We start from the raw sequence: 22,100 nt of genomic DNA, 5'->3' as shown, positions 1-22,100 counted from the left end.
AGCTTGTTGTTGTGAGATAGGGTAGGATTACGTGCGAGAAAAACAGGGGAAGGAGGAGAGGGAAGGCAGGAGGTGTGACAGGAGCTGAGATAGAGACACAAAGAGATGGATGGTGTGACAGTTGGTGGGAGGAAGTACAGTTAAAAAAGGTGTGGTGAGGGGAAGGATTAAAATTAGAGAGAAAAACAGATGAAGATTTGAGAAATGAAGCGTTGCTTGATGCAGCTGTGCTAATAGAGACAGGATAAAGGAGGATTGGAACTTAAATAGGGACTGAGGAAGTGCTCCTCTTGTTTCCAGAGGCTGATATGATCTCAGCGGGCACTTTCTGACTTAGCTCTTAATTAATGACGTCCATGTAACAAACACTGAGCTGTGGCTTTGGATTAGATTATCGGTGATTACAAATGATCTATACTGCGCTTTTGAAGCCACATTTAGACTCAGCTTAATTAGGAAAGGCGACAACAAAATGGGGAGTGGAGCATCTTGCCCCTAGTTCTACATGAAACAAAATAAGGGGACAGGAAGTGGTAGTGCACCAGCATTGGGAACCAAAACACAAAAGTGCACAGTAAACACATTAACCTTAAAAACCACAGTGGTGTCCTGGGTTGCTTTTAAGAATAATATGAGTTATAACAACATTTTATTAATATTATTTTAAAAAAACACATTTATTTCACTAAGAATACACATGTTCGGGGCAGCAGTGGCTCAGTGGTAGAGAGGGTTGTCCAATAACCGGAAGGTTAGTGGTTCGATCCCAACTCCTCCTGAGTCATTGTTGTGTGTCCTTGGGCAAGGCACTGCCTGGTCATTGTATGACACTGCTTGGCAGCAGCCTTAAGCAATTTCCCTTAATAAAGTATCTAAAATAAAATAACATAAAAATGTGCATTATGTAAACAAACCAGCCCTCTTTTTGGTATAGTAGGTGGCTGTAATGGACCTTACCAAACATTAGATTGAATATCATATTCTCTGCTGATATATATATATATATATATAATCTTTTATTAGTCCCACAGTGCCTTGCCCAAGGACACACAACAGTGATTAGGGAGGAGTTGGGATCGAACCACCAACCTTCCGGTTATTGGACTACCCTGCTCTATCACTGAGCCACTGCTGCCCTAATATAAGCATTATGTCAAAGAGCAGCCAGAGTGCTTTGTAGTTGTCTGTTTGGGTGCTACAAAAGGTTAATCTTGTTGCATGGATATATTAAATGGATAGAAGCGCTCCTCTAAAGAGAAATATGGATAACCAAATTACAGAGGACATATCGACCACCGCTCGTCTCCTCTCGTCCTTGTAATGCCACAGGCTTTTCATGCCTGTGCTTGGTCTCTTCTCTTTTTATTTTCCTTTCATGACTTTTTTCTTTTTTTTTTGTTATGAGGCCCCATCCCCCGCGTGAAGTTTGGCAGTGCAGACTTCATACCCCACACGCTCTCACTCTGTTCAAGAATAAATATTGTTCGAGAAGAATAACAGAGTATGGCATTATTAAAATAAGGTGGAAAAAGCCTTTGGGTTATTAATGTTTGTTTATATTTGGCTGCAAACTGGCTTCAGTTGGAGTGAAATGAATGCAGGGGGAAGCAATAAAGGTGCAGACGGCTGGTTTCCTGAGCTTTATGCTAATCATCCATCACTTATACATTCATCCTGCTGCCACTGTTCAATGTCACATCTGCAACACACACACACACACGTGACATACAAGCACATATAAGCATGCGTAAACACACACACACGCCACCTGTACTTTACATGACTCTGTCACTCTGTTTAATTGCATATAGAGATAAATAATGATTACATTACACATTAAACCAATAACTGAACTAGTTACTTACATTTAGGAGCGCACAACCCTAGATACACACTTTCTCCAGTTGTGTCTAAAACAGGAGTGTAACATCAACTCAACAGTAAATAATTGCTTGTGTAAAAGTGTTTTCAAGTTAGCAGCATTTCTTACAAGTCTAAGTTTCAACTGTCACAGCAGTGCAACATCTGGCAGTCGGAGTGAGAGCAACTTTGACAGATGTGTACACACACACACACACACACACACTGTGACAGTTAATATCCGAGCAGCTGTTACTTACATGTGACATCATCACACCTACAGGTGAGACATAGTAGTGGCAAGTGAGAGTGATAGCTGCTTCTGTCACCTACTGGAGGAGGTGAGGTCTTAGAAAGAGCAATGCTTAGTTCAAAGTGTGCTCTGTGTGTGTGTGTGTCTGCACAGTTACATCGTATCTTTGATTCTTTGTTAGTACAAGTGGCACATTAAACTCAAAATATAAAATGATAAAAACAGCTGCAACAAGTCACTTCCAGGTCACGGGTTTGTATGCCTAACGTTTGCTCTACTATACCTCTGTTCAGTGTGCTCTTGTAGATCTTTCTGGCATTGCTCACGTTCTCTCATTGACATTCAGTCACCATAATCGCACTAAAAAAATGTCTGTACCGCCACTTTTACAACAGTTCGATATGTGCGTGTAGAATATTAACAGCGGCAGCAGTGACATAAAGTTTGTAAAAAAAAATGCTCAAACATAAACCCCACTTTATTGAAACATGTCTCTCATTAATCATATGGTACATTTTAGCCGTGTTGAGGTCAAAGGATGTCAGACCCGGCTCGACAAACACACTCTGTTGTAACCTTGCAACGATGCAGCAGGTCTGTGTGCATCTCTGTGAGCTTGTTTTTCTGCAAATGCATTAATGTGAATGTGTGTGTGTGTGCTGACTACAGTAAAGTGCAAGTGGCACCCCATCCTTCACTCTGACCCCCCCATCCAACCCCCACGGCATACATACACACACCTCTGTGTAAGCACCAACTGTCCCTATAATGAAGTTTAATGACTGTTATGTCGGGCCAACAAAGGAGAGGGGGAGGGGTGTAAAAAGGTACAACAACATTACCTGTCTGAAAGTCTGGAAGAAGAGTCGTGTATAGGGGTGATAATAAGGTTTGCAAACTACAGCTGCTGATGCAACTACCTATTCATGCACAGCCCAGTTCATGTCACAAATTGCATGAGGGCATGTGAGGGAACAAGTGCCAAAAAGTTCATCTTAAACGTTATTATTATTCATCACAGTAAGCGATGTGTACAGTGGTGTTGCTTATTTCTGTTATCATGGTTATAATTGGTTTGTTCTAGTAATTTTTTACCATCAATCTCAGCAAAAGGCTAAAGAGTCCCTCCTGGTTTGTCACTGCACAGTCAGCAGTTCCCAAACCAAAGTGCACCTACAACAATATGTTAGTGAGCTAAATTACTGAAAGGTGAGCTACACAACAGGGAGCCTGCTATTTTTATGTATATCTGCGCAGTGGACACAGGAGAGAACAAGAAGGGGGTATGTACAGCTAATTAGATCAAAATCCACTAAGTGGTTTGTCACTTACAGGGTTGATCATCCTAAAATATTTATAGTCAGCAGGCTAAAAACTATCATTGTAGTGAGTTGGTTATAGCTTTGAAAGTTCTGTCTGTGTTATTACAATAGTTCAGATGAACAGAGCTGAGTCCAAATTGCTGTGAGGAGAGCAGCTGGAAAAAAAAAAAAAAAAAACGTGGAAGGCAGTGCATTTGGCTCCAGGCTCTGCTTCAGGAAGGGACGGCAAAGGCTGAATCTATTTCTTATGTATCAGCCGCTGACAGGCAACAGGGGTCACGATTTGTATTCCAGTCCATGATGTCCTGAATTTATGCATAGGTATGACTTCTTTATGAATGTGTGTGTGTGTGTGTGTGTGCGTACTGTATAAATAAGTGAATCCCTCAAAATGATTGAGATGTGACAACAGGTAGCAGTGATTTTGATAGATGAATTAGTCCACGGAGAGACTGTCAAATAATTCCTACCAAACTGGATGACCTCAAAAATGTGAAGATATGAGAATGAGATAATTTTTCACTTAGGCTTTGAAAAATATTTCAGGATATGCAAACTATATGTCAGTAAAAGGTGAAAGAATTTCTCCTTGTTGAAAGGAGTTTGATGAGAAAAAAAAAACCTTGCTTCCGGAGGTTGGCACTGCTTGCTGATTTGATTAGTATGTGTCAGTATGCTGTAGCCTGAGGGACAGGGACAATGACAGTGTGTCCTGAGTTGGTATGTTGTTTTAATCATTAATGATTATGATAATTTGTTAACCCATTTCTTGTCACGATCATTTATGAGTCTGTGTTATGTTGATATGATCCCTGCATTTAATCTGCACGTGAATGCAATGTGAATGCAATGAAGCTCCTTTCAGACATGCATCCTTTCCTTTTATCCAAATGTGTCGACTTTCGTGTGAATGTTGGAGACACACACACTGTTACAACTATGTCCAGGCGCCAGCAGACTTCTGAGGTGCAGGAATTTGGCAGAATAAATAAGAGACTGTCTACATTTAGGAGAAGAAGTAATATAAGGACAAGGTTCACTAAGAGACCAGAACGAGCCATGCAGATGAAACGGCTTCCAAACTTACACATCTTGAAAATATCCCATATTGTGGCTCTTTGCTCTCACTCTCTGAATGAAGCCATGAGTTAGTATAAAAGTAGGCACGCAACTGCTTTAACAGTTCAATGAAGCCAGCTGTAAAGTGGTGTTTATATGAAATCACGTGCATGACTTCCATTTGGGGGAAGAAGCAGGTGGTTAGCAACAACACCAGGAAAACACTGACGGAGAAAGAAAGAGAACAGGTTGGAAAGATGGAGATAAAAGATGTCTTCTTTATGCGCCCTCCTGCCCCTCCTTTCCCCTGTCCTGGTTGGAGGCTGCTTGAGTTTAACCTTTAGAAACAGGCCAGTTAAACAGTGAGTCCCACTGAAAGCAGTGTATTCTTCATGCAGTCCACACCTCCCATCCAAACTTTTTTTTAACCTTTATTCTTTCATTCACTTTGACTTTACTAATCACAGGCGCCGGTTCCGTGTATGCTTTGTGGTCGGAGATTGCTGTGTCATTGATTTGTTAATGACCACCGTCCACCGCTACCTATCAACACATTGTGATGTCAGATAAACAGCAGATGACAGATGGACAGTAACTTGCTGATAAAACTAGCATGTTTGTGAAGGAGCTCATGTTGCCCAAACTTAAATCTTAAAATGACTTCTGGCTGCCTGCCAGAGTCACTAGTTGAATAGGCAGACTTATTTACAGCCACATCTCCGCAGCATCTGGTCGGTGTTAGCTCCCAACCTCATTGGATGATTAACATCACAAAAAAATCAGGCTCCAGAACTTGTATAATAACTGAATGTGTGTCGTTTATTTCAGATCTCACTTCATGTTTCATCCAATTACATGCTCACAACCGCCCCCCCCCCCCTTTGTATTCATTAAATCAAAACCTCTCATGCTGAGAGAGAAATTAGTTTTTCAGAAAGGTTCTAGTAGGAACAGACCATTCTGAACAATAAATAAAACACAAATCTACATTATAATGAACATGTATCAGTTCATAAGACCAGATATGGAGCCAAGAACAAGGAGACTATGATTTCATATACTGCATCTCTCACAAAGTCGTTCATAGATGAACACAGAGCAGAATCTCATGGTCAAATATATGACTTGATGCTACAGTTAGCTCTGATCTAATCTGTCGCTTTGAAATATCTAATCAGACAAATTGGAACAAGGAGGTGAGAGGAAGGGGAGGAGAAATAAGAAAAAAGACATAGAGCTGTAGATATGAATGGTTGATGACAGAGAAGGTTGAAAGTCAAATGCTGACATCGAGGACACGGCATACCCTAATTTTTACTATACTCATAAAATTAATTTGTCTCATTCATAAGTGGATGACCTTTCTGTTTCATTTCCAATGTTATTTGATATTACTATTATATGTTAGCAGGGTGACTTGTGGCAAGAGCCCAAGAAAAAGTAGAGATAAGGACAAGAAGACAATTTATCCTCAACAAAGTTAGGGTTGTTGCTTGAGGTTGTTGTTGTTGTTTTTTCCAAAAACAACATCATTCACCAACATGTCTTCACACATCAATTAATTTGCCCTTTACCAAAAATAAGAAAAGAGGCAGTATGCTACGAAAATCTGAGAAAATCTTGATAATTCAAATCAATAAACTAGAAGACCAAAAGAGAGAGGCAGTAATCAAAACATGTGACCGGCCAATGTGAGATGTTAGTTAACACCTCTGCATAAAGAACTCACACAGTGACGCAGCTGTGTGTTTGATAGATGACCTTAGGGGAGATAATGATGAAGAGTGTGTGTGCATAATCTCATATGGATGCAAAGATGACAAAATTACAGCAGTTATTGGTCAACACACAAGGTCAGAACTACCAATCAAGAATCCATTAAAAAAAAAGAAGTTTGATGTGTGTTTGTGCGGCTTTGTGGATGAGTGTGCAGGTTTTGGTGTGCTTGCATGTGCGCAAGTGGATGTGGATGTGTTTTGAATGCAGCGATAAAAATACCTGCTCTTGTCAGACTTAATTAAGTTTGTCCTCATGTGGCTTCTGTGGCGATCGATGGCTATAAGACAGAGGATGACTGATAAACAGGAATGAGAGACTGATGACAGCAGAGTGATGTGAGGCAGAGAGGGACGAGTGCAGATAGAGAAAGGAAGCCAGATAAGGAGTCGCAGAGAAACAGAGCTGGAAGATGCCGGCAGAGTAAAATGCGATTAAAAAAACAACAAAAAAAAAAAACGATGCAGATAGGAACTGAGGGAGGTGGCTGTCAACTGAATCCTCCTCCTGATTAGTTCGTCAATCAGATTCCGGTAATTAACTGTTGAACATTAATCAGATTGGCCTAACCAGATTACAGATGTAAACAGATTAGTAAGGGATTACAAGGGGAAGCTGCACAATAGGAAGAACATGCAGACAGTTGCAGTAAATGGCATATTATTTCTTTAATAATGGAGACTATGAATTTTAAACTGCACATTCAGATTATAAACAGCATTCTTCATTGGTCGATATCCAGTCACAACTATGTTTCCTTAAAAATGTTGATCAAGAGTTGAACCATGAGCGTCACTAGGGTTGACAGGTAGGGGGGGCTTAGCCCCTACAGAGCTTTACAACAGCACAGATACAGAAAGCAAAAGATAAGATAAGAAAAGCTATATACATAATAAAATACACTACAGATAAAATATACAATAGAATCAAAAACATATTAACAAGTATTGCACAGATGAGTGAAGGTAGAAGTGGTTTGTAGAAAACTGTACATCAAAAGAAACAAATAAGTAATTTATTGTATAGTGTGGTGTGTGAATATTGCACCTATCAACCACCAATCCACCTGTTCATCTGTGGAAAAAACTTTCTGCCAGTGACTCAGAAACAGCGTCACAGTCTATAATCTTTTCTTATTCTTTCAGAAATAGTTGCGCTGTAAATGTCTCTTTTGTCACTGCAATATTTGCATGGCAAAATTTGAAAAATGAAACTAAAGCCCCCCTAAAATATGGCTAGCGACGTCCACGAATCGAACAAAGATGGTTATAAGCCGTGTCCATATCAGACTTTAATGAACACAGCTGCACAATCAGAGAAAATACATTCAGTCTTTGTTCTTGTTGAGTAATCACAGAACCATATAACAGTAATGAAATGATCAGCTTTTAGTAAGAGCTCTCAGTTAGGTGGTCAACGCTGAACACCCTACATAGAAATTTGATTGGCATAGCTAGGTCAAAGTGCTGTTAAAATCCAAGCCACTGCTGTGTTTGACTTACCATGCTACACTGACACATGCTACTTTAATGGCGGCTCCTTAAGTACTGCTCTACAGGATACCTTTAAAGGGTTAGTTCTTACTAATCATTGCTGTTGTTATGGAATTCATGCTGTCAGCCAAAAGCTAGAAATTCATAGTAAAATCTAACATTCGAAATGCACATACATTAATGTATAGGGATCCCTTTTTTCCCCCATCATTTGAGTCAGTAGCCACTTTCACACAGAGACAGCAGCTCTAAACACCCGCTCTTATATGTCAGTTATTTTCTGTGGAGCTGTCTGTTGTACGGGCTTGCCGTTTCATACATCCCCTCTGTGCCGTTACTATCTGATGTCGGCCTCAGAGGTGCAACAATATGCTCTACCTTTAATGCACCTAACAGTTCTATCTCTGTGTGTTTCATACAGCACAACAAGGTGCATTAAAAGCACATCAGTGTCACATTATTCTTATACAGTGTGACAGCAAGTGAATCTGTGTTTGTGCTTTTTCTGGCTAATATTAGCCTCAACAACACCCAACTTACATTAGCTTTGAACCAAAACATGATGCTAGTAACATACAATGATGCATATACACAGACACACATGCAAAAGTCTCTTCATGACAATTGTCCTCTCTAAATTCTGTAAGCTCAGCTTTCTGGTTTTGTCCTCACTTCCTCCTGTACTCCTCCAGTCTCCTTGATGCCTGTCTTCATTTATATCCCTTGCTCTTCCTTACATTTATCTCCATTAACTCTTGTCTTACACCCTTCTTTTATTTGCTACCCCTACATTTTCCCTTGCCTGCCTCTTCCACTTCCTTGTCCTCGGCTTCGCTCGTCTCTTATTGTCTGTTCGCTCACTGTCGTGCTCGTCCTTCACTTTTCCCATCCTTCACTTTCTTGTGTCTGCTCTGTCTGACCCTTGTCTGCCTTTTCCCTTATTCTACATTGCTGATCATCCCTAATTCTCTCCTCTCCTCTCCTCTCCTCTCCTCTCCTCTCCTCTCCTCTCCTCTCCTCTCCTCTCACTAGCTACTTTGTTCCTATTGGTCCATTAAGTCAGTTGAGGCTGCAAGTCCTTTAGCCCCTTTATAAGCAGCTTTTACAAGTTGGCTGACTGGCTGTGCACCACTGAAGGATAGAATTGAATGGCACCAAGGCCCGATGGATTTATCCCTTTCTCATATTCACAGCCAGGAGATCCCGGCCTGACACACACACTTTTCTTCACAGCTCGAAAGACCTTCTACTCCATTTGTTTATTGCTTTTATTGGCTGCTATGTTTGAGGTATAAACACTGCAGGTAAAAGCATTCAGTTTGACCATATTGTAATTGTTGTGCACGCTATTTATTTGAAACAGAAACAGAGTTGCTCATAGTAACACTGTCCCTGCAAACAGTCTGCTGGGTCTAAAGGGCTCAAATATAAGAAAAGTTAAAAAACGTTTTTAATGCTTGAGATGATTCATTTAAGAAGACAGTAGTGTGTTGTCTTTGTGTGTGTGTGTGTGTGTGTGTGTGTGTGCATGCCAGTGTGAGCTTAGCATTTCCTGCACGCTGCTCCTCCATTTCCGTCTGTGCTGCTCGGCTTCCTCTCTGAGAGGTCTTTCCTTTCTTCCCCTCTGTCTCTGTCTCTCTCAGTTGTAGGGTGACCATTTGAAATTGCTCTTCACACTTCCCTGCATCTCCTGCCACAAACACACATGCACGCACAGTCAGAGACAAACCCAGTGCAATGACCCCCCCCCCCCCCCCCCCCCCCCACACACACACACACACACACACACTACACTCACACACTGACATGAATCATACACACAAAATCACGAAATTCACATCCCATGTCCTACAGCCATCTCATGCTTTTCTTCTCTCCGTCTGTCAGTCACTCCACCTCAGCCACTCTTCTCCTGCTCCTCATGGAAAAACTGATTGGTCAGAGTAAGTGTCTGTAAATGCTGATCAAAGATCAAATATGAATTCTTTTCAGTCAGCTTTAAATTAATGTGAGGAACAGGTAGCCTGAGTTTGTATGATTAAAGGACGCATGTGTATAATTTAGTGGCATCAAGTGGCGAAGACTGCTACATCTCTCTGTGTAGCTGTGAAGGGCTCATTTTAAGCTTGTGGAAACACAATGATTTACTGTATTTATTAAACAATAATGGACATCATGCGTTTATAGTTAATGTTAAATCCTTTAATGTCTGATTAGCCCTAAGAGCGACAGCAAATATGGTTAGAAGCCAACGACATCAAATGTATAGAAAAAAAGTGGGTTTGCTGTCAACAATTATTAATTCTCAGACAAATGCTCTCTTTCATGAACTTCCTGTTTGCCATGACGGTGCAGAGAATAAGGGGTTAGAGTTAAGAGTCCTAGATAAAATGTGACATTCACCCCACATGACTATTTTTTTCTCTTTCATCTTTAGCTTTTCATATGCTCAAAAAGAGTCACAAGCACATGACGGAGTTAACTGATGGATACAGATGACTCATATGACATGATATTAAATATGACATGTCAATGTGTTTTCCCATTAAATTACACCCATGGAAAGATGTAATGACAAAGGAATAAGCAAAGCAAACGGACAGCCAAAGACAAACTGAGGGGAGGAAACTAATATAAGGAGATATAGAGGAAGAAATTGAGAAAAAGAGGTAGACAGATAGGAAGAGAAAAGGGGGATATTGGGTTCAAGCAAGTAGGATGGGCAGGAAGAGGGTAGAGGAGAGAGGCCATACCTGGGGAAATGTGACTCCACTGACCCAATGACAGGGACATCAATCAACAAGTGATGCACATGTGTGTGTGTGTGTGTGTGGGGGAAGATTGGGAATGATTCTGCAAGGGGGAGACAAAATGTGGTAAACACTCCATGGACAAGGACAAGCTGAAAAGTTACTTAATCACAATAAGAAAACACGCCATGTTAAGATGAATTTCAATTAGCAGAATTAGTCCATGATTAAAGACTTCCTGCAGTCAGCACTCTGATGTGGGACTTTTTTAAAGCAAGAACGTCAAAAGAGCCAAATCTTCTGTTCTTAAATGTGCTCTGTGCAAGTACCTACACACACACACACAAAGTGCAGTGATTGATCCAGGTGCAGGTAAAATTATATCTGTGTAAAATGTAAGCTGCTCCAACCACTGAACTAATTTGCATCCATTTATCTGTAAACTGTTATGTGCACAATGAACAGACTGGCTCAAGCATATTTTATATATATAAAAATAACTTTGTTTGGAGCTACCGTAGTGAAAGTACATTATTATAATCGTCCTCATATCCCATTAGCAATAGGTGCAGGTGATGATAAATTGTATAAAACAGCAGGTGACTTGCATTTCTCATGTTTGAACTTCCAGAATTCTACATTTTCATCAATAGGAGTTTTATTTGACCCTTAGGTCTTGGCAAGGTCTTAATGTTGCTTTCAATTTTGCAGCGCAGGCTTTTAATTTGAAGTCTTAAGCCCGGAGAGCATAATGATGGTATCAGAGGTTATTTTCTCAGACTTGGCAAAGTTCCTCCACAACCATGGGAGGTGATTTACAACTATTATCATATGCTAAACAGTAGCACTCATGACTCCCCCAAAAAAAAAAAAACACTTCCCGGTAATATTAAAAAAATAACATTAACCCCAGTGCCGAGAGGATAGTACGTAGACATACAGTGAGAAAACTGTGAAGAGAACAAGAGATGGAGAGACCACCAAAATAAACTCTATGCTTGTGATAAATGTGCTGCTCAGAAATAGAAACCTCATCCCTCTCTCATCCTCTTCATCCTCTTTCACCCTGTTATCTCTCCTCCTCACCACTCTTTCCTGCCTTTCTTCCATAACTCACACCATCCCTCTTTATCTCTCTGTATCTGTCTGCATCCCTCTCTCTCTCTCTCTCACTCCTCCCCATCTCTTTCCGTCTCCCTCTCAGATAGTGTGCCATCTGTGTGATCAATGGAGTTCATTCTTTTCTGAAAATTCTCCTGTGATGGATTTTCTTTCCAGTGCTGTGTCTGCACTGAATGAAGCAAAAGCAAACTGTTTTTTTGATGCTTTTCATCAAACAGATTTTGGATATGTTGAGTGCATTTCAACAGTTTACAGGTGTGGATGAGCAGTAGTAGTATTTATGCACTTTTTGTTGGACGTTTTTGCAGCATGCTCAGAGTGCATTGGTTCAGTACAGGGATACATAAATGTTGTTTCTCAATTAAAGAAAACAAAAACAAGAATAATGTTAGGAATGAAATGATGAGCCTTTCACTGAGTTTACCTAAACAGCAGGCACATACTCAGGTTCACGTGAAAGATAACCCCAATAGTGTGCATGTCTCTAATTAAATGTAAAAATTAGACCACAAATTAAATAACACAACATAAGCAGCAGCACTGATACAATCTCATCTTGGTGTTGCTCCTTCTTACTCGCACCCATCTGGCTTTGCTCCGACTGTGTTTTTTCCTTACGCTTTCTTCCTGTCCTACACGCTCCACTGTGTTTTGATTACAGGCTGTATGTGTGTGTACTTGGAAATAGAGCAGGATGGGCCTTTTTTGGGGGGGAAGAAGGATCACAGATGGGCCTTGTCAAATCTCCATACATCTGGCTTTATTCCTGTCCAATTTTTCACACACAGAAAGATACACACACTCACACGTGTATATATGTGTGTATATATATATATATACACACATACATATAATTTTTACAAACATGATCACATATACACAGGTATGTATGGACGTACACACTTTCTAACATGTCACACAAACATGTACTTATCCATGCTTCCACACACTGGAGCGTTCAGGAATCGACACACACACACACACACACAGACGTGCTGTGCAGCAGGACACAGCGGGTTTGGACTCCTGTTGTGGTTTAGAGATGCCAAAGTAATGATGCCAGAGAATCCGGACCATGCCAGGTTTAATGGTAGCCAATTGCATACCACTGTTAGGATGACAGAGAGCCAACCCTGATTTGGAGTGTAGCGCCACCTATGGAGCTCTGATTGGCTTAAATAAAGATATGGCATTTCATTTATATTACTACATGATTTCCTTTTATCTAATTGGGTTGTCTAAGACACCTGATAGTGGTGACTAACAATACTTACAGCAACAATATCACAGAGAATATGCCACTGGTTTTAAAATCATGTAAAATGCACATGCACAAGCCAGTATCTTATATTTCATTATGTCAATGAATCCATTCAAGGGTCAGTTTCTGCATGAGAAAGCATTGAAGTGTGTGTATAGGTGTGTGTGTGTATCAGCTGTTCGCAGTCCCTGTCTGGGATTGGGACATATGCTTCATAAGACTCCTGTGGACACACATACATGCATTCATGCAAGCGTTTACACCTCAAGGACGCCCAAAAGAAAAGAATGGGGAAAAAACTGAAGCTGATTTAAACCAATGTGCTGATGTTTTTGCCATTAATTATTTCAAATTATCTAAATATTTACTCTTATTTTATCACTTTTATAGTCTGTTTTTATTAAAGTTGGATTAAGCCCGAGAAGCTGCATATTTTTAGCCTAAAGTGTTTAGAAGCTTAACCTTCTTCTAGGACAGGACCAAACTCTTAGGAACCTCATGAATGAACAAAGGATATCTTTACTTTTATTTCTTCCTCTCAGTTCTTTCTCTTGTCATCTGAACTTTCAGTCCAAAGCTTTTGTGAATATACTACAGTATATCTATCCATTCAAAAGATCTGACTGGAGAGAAGTTGTGGTGAAGTGTATGCAGTCACACTGTGTGACATAAAAATGCCAGTATCTCCAATCAGTCAAACTGTGCTGTATGTGCACGTTGTTTCCAGATATTTTCCCATCTCCTTCTCTCCATCTGACTTTTTGCCGTTCTCTTCTTCCCTCTGTTCGATTGCTGTCCTGCTGTCTTCTTTTCCCTCCGCTTGTCTCACTCCCTTTAAACGTATCCCTACGTGCCCACGCACCATAACAAAACCAGCCTGCTTATTCATGTTACACTGAGGTATCACTTTATTTCTCTGCTATTATTTTTTTGTGTAGTCGCCTCAGTATGACTTGCCCCAGACAGCGCTACGCTGTCCCACCCTCATTATATTTTCACACTCCGCTTCCCTAGGACACAAAAAAATACACGCACACACATTTCCACACAAAGTCACTACAGTGCTGTACGTTTCTTTTTTTTTTCTTTGGGCCAGCATGGCACAAATGGAAATCTTTGTCTCTTCTTAGGAAATGCATTTTTTTTATATTCTTACAGCAGTAAGCTACAGTGTGGACTATTTTATGTAAATACTTTTCTACACTAAACTTTCCACTGTCAGTGGCTGCCATTCCCACACAAAGTTCACCACATTTCACTACACATCTGAAAATAATAATTCTAAATATAAGCTTAGAAACACACACACACACACAAACACACATATATATATAAATATATGTAAACATGTTATGTAAATAAACATTACTATTACTTTGCCCTGGAACACACTAACCTTTATGCACTGTTTCAAATTGATGCACAGAAGAAGTTTCAAATAAAGAAAAAAGAAACTGTCAAAAGTTTTCATTTAGTTCATATAGTTTACAGCTTCAAGCCTCTATAATTACATATTACTATATTTCTGCATAAATGTGACCCAAAACATCAGATTTTCAGACAGGTCTTGACAGTGGGAAAAGAGATGCATGGTAGAGCTGATATGAAGAAGACACTGCTCTCCAAAAAGAACAGTGCGGCCCATCTGCAGTTAACTAAAGCTCATGTGGATACAGGGAAAATATTTTGTGGACAGATGAGACCGAATTATTTGGTTTCACATGGAATCGTAATGTTGGAAGAAAGAATGACGCTTCATTCCAATATATTCCAGTAATTAAACCTATCCCATCTGTTAAAGATGGTGGTTATAGTATCATGGTTTGAGCCTTTTTTTTGCTACATTTAAACCAGGGTGACTTGTTACCATTGATGGAACAATGCATTCTGAATTATACCAGTGAATCTGACAAGGAGATATGTCTGAGAAGACAAAGTGAATCATGCAGCAAGACGACAACAACCTCACATATCAAATGTTAAAGAAGATTAAGTCAAAGGTCTGACCTTATTCCAACTGAATTGCTGTAGAAGCATAAAGAGTTCATGTGAGGAAACACCTAAACATCTCAGATTGTTCTGTACTAAATGGGCTTATAGTCTAGAGATTGTGGACGACTTTGAGCAGCAGTTAACAGAAAACTCATTGTTGTTATGGCGGCACAAATAAATCTTGATCTTTTACTATTCACATATATAATATATAAGTTATATTGGAACATTTTCTTGAGTACGTAATTAAATGACAAAGCAAAATCTTTCTGTTTCCTTTGTTTGATTAGGTTCTCTTTCTGCTGATGTTTTGGGTCACATTCATGCAGATATATATACACAATTGTACACACAGCACTGTCATTAACTGTGGCAGATGTCAGCATTTAGCCACCATTCAGATCCTTAGAGCTTATAAAAAGTGATCAGTTTGCTGGTTCAGTGCCTTAAACAATATAATGCTGATAAGACATACCGATGAAGGATAGAGGTTTGTAATCAAAATCCAGCACAGCTCAGCCCTCTTTTAAATGAGATGGTGTACCAAAATCCCAGTAATCCTGAAGGCTTCAAACTCCCAGTCTTTGTAAAATATCTGGTAAAAACACTGAATAAAAACAGAATGTAAATATATGGAAATAACTGCCAAAGAGCAAAATGTAATTTGTGATATATGCTGGTGTAATGCTTTTTGAATAGGGATGAGAAAAAAAAAGAAGAAGTGTTGCATTAATGTAACCTGCCTTTCACTCGTATACACGGCTGGGATCTAATGTGTTTGTGCTCATTTCTGCTTGTAGAGAAACTGTTAAGAAACACCATGCACCGCGGTCTGCGTTTGTGTCAGCGGGTTGTAATGCATGTGTGAATTTATGTGAAAAAGCTGATAGATGTGTGCATGTGTTTATGTCTGGGTGTGTTTGTATACAATACAAATGCATTTCACAGGCCAACGAGCTTCAGATTAACACACTGTTGACTTAGTTTTAACTGATTCCCTGTTTCTGTAAAAAAATGACTCTGTAAGCAATAAAGGTTGTAAGCAGACATTAAGTCCGTGTCCTATGGTAGCACATTAGAATGCAGTAATAGTCATATTTTTATGTGTATACTTAAATGATATTTACAAACACTAAATTCAGATATTATTTACAAATCCTGAACAACTGAATGAAAGTTTTGCCTTTGTTTATAGTCTCATTCAGTTATGATACTCCCAGCTCTGTTTCTCTGAGAAGCAGAGCTGGACATTACGCCTGCTGCAAAGCATGTCCGTGTAGCCTGTAGCACAGTGTCTGTACTGTCCTCTAATCGTTTTTACAGGGAAATGTCCAATCACGTCCTTGCATACTTCTCTTGGTGGGTGTACATTTTTGCCTCAGAGAACATTTGGAGACATCATTAGTGATACGATGTTGATGAAGATTCTCAGTCATCATCTATGGTGTGACATCACTGAGGCCATCTTAAAAGGGTCAGAACATCATTAATGTTCAAAGGGTTGAAGCGCGGCAACTGGACATGTAGTGTCAGAAAACTGATCAAGCTGCTTAGAAGAGCAGCAAACGACCTCAGTGATGTCACACCATGTGATAAAGTAACTAAACTTACACACAGGATTTACACATTTGTAAGAATCCACACATTCCAGAGGTCAAACAAATAGTATCTGACAGACCTATTGATCAGTCTATTATCATGCTATGAGCCCTTACACACACACACACACACACACACACACACACACACACACACACACACACCTATCTGAACATTATCACCTCGTTATCATACCCTATTCAGGAAACACCTGTACTATATATATATATATATTTATATTTAAATATTGCTACAAAAATCTTTCAATATATCCTCAAATAAATAATTTATACCTTTAAACTTACTGAAACTTACCATTCAGTTACTAATGTAACTTAGAATTGTAACAGAGGAGCCATTTAAAACTTAAGAATGATTAAAAAACGGTATAATTTCTTTTTGTGTTTTCCCAGAACACAGATAAAAAGTAAAGTTTGTCAGTATGAAGTGCAGCTGCAGACAGGGGAAGAGCTGCTACCACTTTGACCCAACGTTATAAAATTACAATATAGACTTAAAAAGCTCTAACTCTCAAACTATATAATATAATATACATGATCACTTATTACAGAAAAACATATTTTAGGTATTTTATTTTCTTAAGTCTTATAATTTGTGTGTGTTTTGTGTGTGTGTAATATTACACCCCAATAACAGTGGGGTTAATCTCTTTTCTTCTCTTTCTCCTGTGCTTTTTTCTTCTGCTCAGTGTCGGCCAGCCAAGCAGGAGCAGCAGGAGGTGGACCAGGTGGAGGTCCGGACTCCTCCCAGCCCCGTTTCTCCTCAGCTCTCCCCACCTACCTCCCCGTCCAATGCCAGCTAAGTGGTGCAGACTCCGCCTTCTTCCTACGGGAAGCCAATCAGGAGGTCATGAGAAACGGCAGCCTATCATCGCGGACTGAGCCATTCTTCCTCCACCAGCTAGAGCCGGGCATCGCTGCCCCGCATTCCCTGCCCAGCATCAATTGCAGCTACGGAAACCTGAGCATTGAGCAGCCGGTCCCGGTGGAGCTGCTTCAAGGTCCGCCACCGCATTTGCTGCTCTCGACCAACCAGGTGACATTGAACTGGAAGGTTAAAGGTCAAGTGGTGGTGCCCCAAGTGGGGTCAACACGGCCATGGATACAGGTACTGGAGTGATGTTATAATTTAGACACTTTTTATTTTCTAAGTTAAATCAGGTTGTAGTTGTTGCATATCAACAACTTTCTCATGCATTAATCCATCATGACATCATCGTTGACACCTTGAAGCTTGAAATGTAAGACAATCCATTGTATTATGTACCGGAATATTAGGATATGCCCTTGGTGTGTCTACCATTAAATCTGCTTTGAATGATTTTTGGCCTCTTGGGGCATATGGGGAGTAAAGTTAATGTAGCAAACATGTCAGCAGACAGTTACTTATTTACACATCTAGCAGAAAGGGAGCAGCATATTTGTGTCCACCTGACAGAAGCTATTCCAGTGTTCAATCTCTGCCTGCCTTGTGTTTTTGTTTCCTTAAATTCCTGAGGGGAAAAGATACACCTCTTTAGCAGCTCAACGGGTTTACAGAGCTTTTTTTTCTTCTTAAGCAACAGCTGCCTCCTTTAGCTGCAAAAAGGTTTTTACTTTAAAAGTGATTCACAGCAATAGAAATGTGGGTCAAAAAAATGAAAACAAAAGGGTGTAGAGAGATTAGGAGCTGCAGGTCAGGTGAAAATAACACTTCTCAGATTACACATAAACACACAAATCCGGAAAGAAACAATAAAAGCTGGCAATATTTTTAAATATTTAGACCTCGATTGTAATTTGCTTGTTATCTAACTGCCCCGGTGTGCTCATTAAAACATTACTTCTGTGTGTTTCCTCTTCAGGTACTGTTTTACCTGGTGGGGCGACGTTGGGATGACCCGGACCCACCTCCTCCGTCCCTCCTCCCATGTGTCAGAGCCTTGGCCATCCGGGACACCAGTGAAGCAGCACCCTCGGCAGGGTGCCGACTCATGGGACCATCTGGCATCTGTGTGGTCCGTCTGGAGATTCCCCCAGCTTGGTTTACACCACCACAAGTGAGAAAAAGACCTACTGAAGTGACTCTGCCATCACTGGATGTGTATTACTCAATTATACCAGTAGAAGGAGCTGGTCAGGACTGTCCTTCCATTGTTAATGAGCCATGGAGAAGTCAGAGTGCAAACATCGGACCTCTTGGAGGCCTTGGTATGGGCCTTGGGGGACCTTGGAGCCCCCTAGTGGATGGGGGTCTTCAGGACATGATAAAGGCTGGTTCTGTTTCAATGAGCATGGGCCCGGTTCATGCTAAAGGAGAACGATTGCAGTTAGATGAAAACGTGGAGGTTCTGTTGCCACCCAGCCCCGTTCGGCTTGGCAAGACAGTAGCATTTGGCGTCTACATGAAGACGGATTCAAACACGGAGCAGTTTACTTTGAGGTAAGAACACAAATGCTTTCACAGAACTTATTTGCCTCAGTTTCATTTAACATTCTGCTCCCTGTTTGTCTCATTTTACATGTTTCTCTCTAAATCTTTTTTTTTCCATCATCTTCACTCGTTCCTTTCCTCCCCGTACGCCCGCTCTCATCTCTGAACACCACCGCCTTCTGAGGTTGATGGCTGTCACCTTTGTGTACTCAGCCTCTTTCAGGAGCCAGCAATGCAAATAACAACTTCATGAATATTCATGACTGATCCAAGGAGGAAAGAAAACACAGAAAACGGAAAGCTGTAGAGGGGAGAGGGTGACTGAGAGGGCTGAAGGTTGGAGAGACAGGGGAGAAGAAGAAGAAAATTAGAGTAGATCCGGGTTGTCAGACGGGTTGGATGGCACTTTTAATTGTTTACGTTTGTGCACTAAGGGTTCAGCGACTGTATTATGTCCTTTGATATAATCAGCAACATGTTTTTTAGGGTTGTATTTAAGGGAGGCGGTTTTCTTTTTTGGAAGAGAATAAGTTTATAACCCCTGATCTAGAGTAAGCATGCATATCTGGATTCCATCTCTGTCTCATCATTTCCCTGACTGCAGGGATTTCAAGCTGACAAATGACAAATGTGCAGATTTATCATTCTATTCAGCACACATCCCAGCACACAACTTTGTGGCTGGATAATAGTATAACTACTGAGAACTTTTTAGACAGCAACTTTAGATACATTTTTTTAGCGCTTCATCCTCCACTCTTTCAAAGAAATGCTGAAACACAGTGATTAGGATATGTCAATCAACTCACACAATTGTTTCATATAAAGAATATGATCAGAAAGTGTTACATATTTGTGCAACAGAATAAGGCAGGATCTGCCTCAGTTGCTATTCCTGTAGTAATATGTGTCTAACTGAAAAAAAGGATGTTGAGTATTGGGGTTGCAGGTTTGAATGTTCATATTATCCCTATACAAAAACAACTAAATAGGTTCCAAATTAGGATAGTGTAAACAAATTTGGTAGGTTGATAAAAGATGCTGAAAAGTGCACAGTTCCTCAGGTCATGTCAGGACAGTGGAGGAAAACAAGTGGCTAGACTGCACTGTACCTTGTCCTACTATCTGCTGACACACACACACACACACACATACAGAGTCATACAGACAGAGGGAAATAAATGCTCCACCAACATCCTGCCCACGCTATTTCTCTCTGCCATGCACATACATATATTTCATCTATACACACACATGGATGATGTGTACACAGGTTCGCTACATCTTATACAGTGTATGTGTGTATTAAGCATACACACACAAACACCTGTAGAAGTGATGAGGTGCCCTCTTTGGTTCTCTTACACACACTTTGTCTCTGTCTTCATTGTGCAACACCCCTGCTGTGTGTGTATGCGAGTGTGTGTGCATTTTCTCTCTGCCTGTGTGTACATACTTGTGTGTGGTACTGCTACAGAAAGATGGTGAATTCAGTTTTTTTGTGGCATCTGAAGTTTGTTCTTTTTATATATTTCAGCAGGATATGCTCAATCCTATCAGGTTCTGTGTCTGTATTCTCATACACTTGTCCACCTGAGACTCTGTTCTGAAGAATCTCCAATTCAGAAGTCTCTCTAGATTCTACTTAAGTTTCTTTTTGCATCTGAGCTGTGTGTGTGCTCGGGCAGCTCTTGCCCTCTGCCCGAGCATACAGTCCAACGGATAATCTCCCATGTTACAAGCACAGTCAGACGTGTAATGAGGCTTAAGTGGATCTCATTCCTGTGTGTGAGTGTGTCCATGTGTATGTATGCGTATGTCACATAATAAGCCTTAAGTGTGCTCCATTACACTGAGGTGATGTGATTATGATAAACTGCTGAGGAGATGGAAAGACACGGGAGAGAGGACGAGCGAGAGGCACAGACAGGAACGTAAAGGAAAGACAATGGAGGGGATGAAGAAGAAAAAAATAAAGCCCTAATGAGAAAGATGAATAAAAATAGGAAAAGAAAAACTTATTTCACTTGCATCTCATCCATCTCATCCAAACAGCTCTTAAAAAAAATGGAATAGATGTGAGGACGGAGGACTGAATTGGGCACACGTTGGCAAAATGAGATCAGGCATCCTTTCTGTGTCACTTGCCGGGCTTAGTCTCACATATCCATACATGATTCTGTCACTTTGCCAAAAGAGTCTGCAGACAACTGGTTAAAACTGTGGCTGCACATGTCAGAGGCAGTTCCACTGCCAATTCTTCCAATTGAGTTACATTTTCATCACAGCTTCCACCCTGGTCATCGTAAATAATTCAGTTTCATTCCTACAAATCTCATTTAAGCTAATCCACAGTTGTCACCAAATACATCACTTATACCTCACTCAGTGTGTCTTAATACACACTGGCTATGTTGAAAAGCTGTTTGACACGCAGGTCAGCATCTCATTTCAGAAACATGATTTGAGAGGTCAGTGACCTTTGACACCTACACTTTAATCACTTCTTCAGTCTTAGGTGAACGCTCAGGCCAAATATGTCGAGGCGTTCACTGCATCTGAAAGCATAAGACCTTCAGACACAATTTGAATTAAGGATAATTTTCTGGGAGTAAAGTAAAATTTCATATTTACTACAATGTCCTTTAACTTCTGTACATACAGATGATAATTCCCAGAAACAAATACACAATAACAGCTTTCACAAATGTCTTTCTCACGCTGTTGATGACTGGTCCACGTGAATGAAGGACACTGATACATAATAATAATAAACAGTCAAAGAGCTTTGTAGATAATGGGTCCAACATTAAATGCACTCTCCTACTTACTGCACATAAACCAGGATTGACTTTGAAAAAGCAAAGTGGGGGTCATGAAAAGGAGAGTCATTTTTCAATGAATTCAATTTTTTTAATGAGAAATGTTTGGTCAGAAAAGGGTTTTTGTTGTTGTTACGTCCTCATTTCACTTACATCATATTAATATGCAGAATTAGGTTATTTAATCATTTCCAAACCGGAATTATATTATTTCAAAAAAAGAGAAAGACACACATATAATAATTATAATAGACAACAGACAAGCAAGACTGTTGCTGTGTATTGTTTTTCCATTTCTTTTACTACATCTGGCTGTCACTTCCTCTGTTACTCTTCATTTCATCTTACACTTACTCGG

General features: G+C 40.2%; 1 protein-coding gene across 1 annotated transcript in view; it reads left to right on the top strand.

Annotated features, from left to right (window-relative positions):
• LOC114441524 (transmembrane protein 132D) overlaps positions 1-22,100 on the top strand; it is a 169,723-nt gene that overhangs the window by 46,130 nt on the left and 101,493 nt on the right. Inside the window, exons 2-3 of the mRNA XM_028414495.1 lie at positions 17,197-17,615; positions 18,352-18,929. Of these exons, the coding sequence (XP_028270296.1) occupies positions 17,197-17,615; positions 18,352-18,929 (997 nt within the window). The remainder of the gene's footprint in view (positions 1-17,196; positions 17,616-18,351; positions 18,930-22,100) is intronic.

This window comes from Parambassis ranga, chromosome 9 (genome assembly GCF_900634625.1).
Source record: "Parambassis ranga chromosome 9, fParRan2.1, whole genome shotgun sequence".
NCBI lineage: Eukaryota > Metazoa > Chordata > Actinopteri > Ambassidae > Parambassis > Parambassis ranga.
The sequence above is the reverse complement of the archived record's forward strand: the minus strand, read 5'-3'. Positions and strand labels throughout refer to the sequence as shown.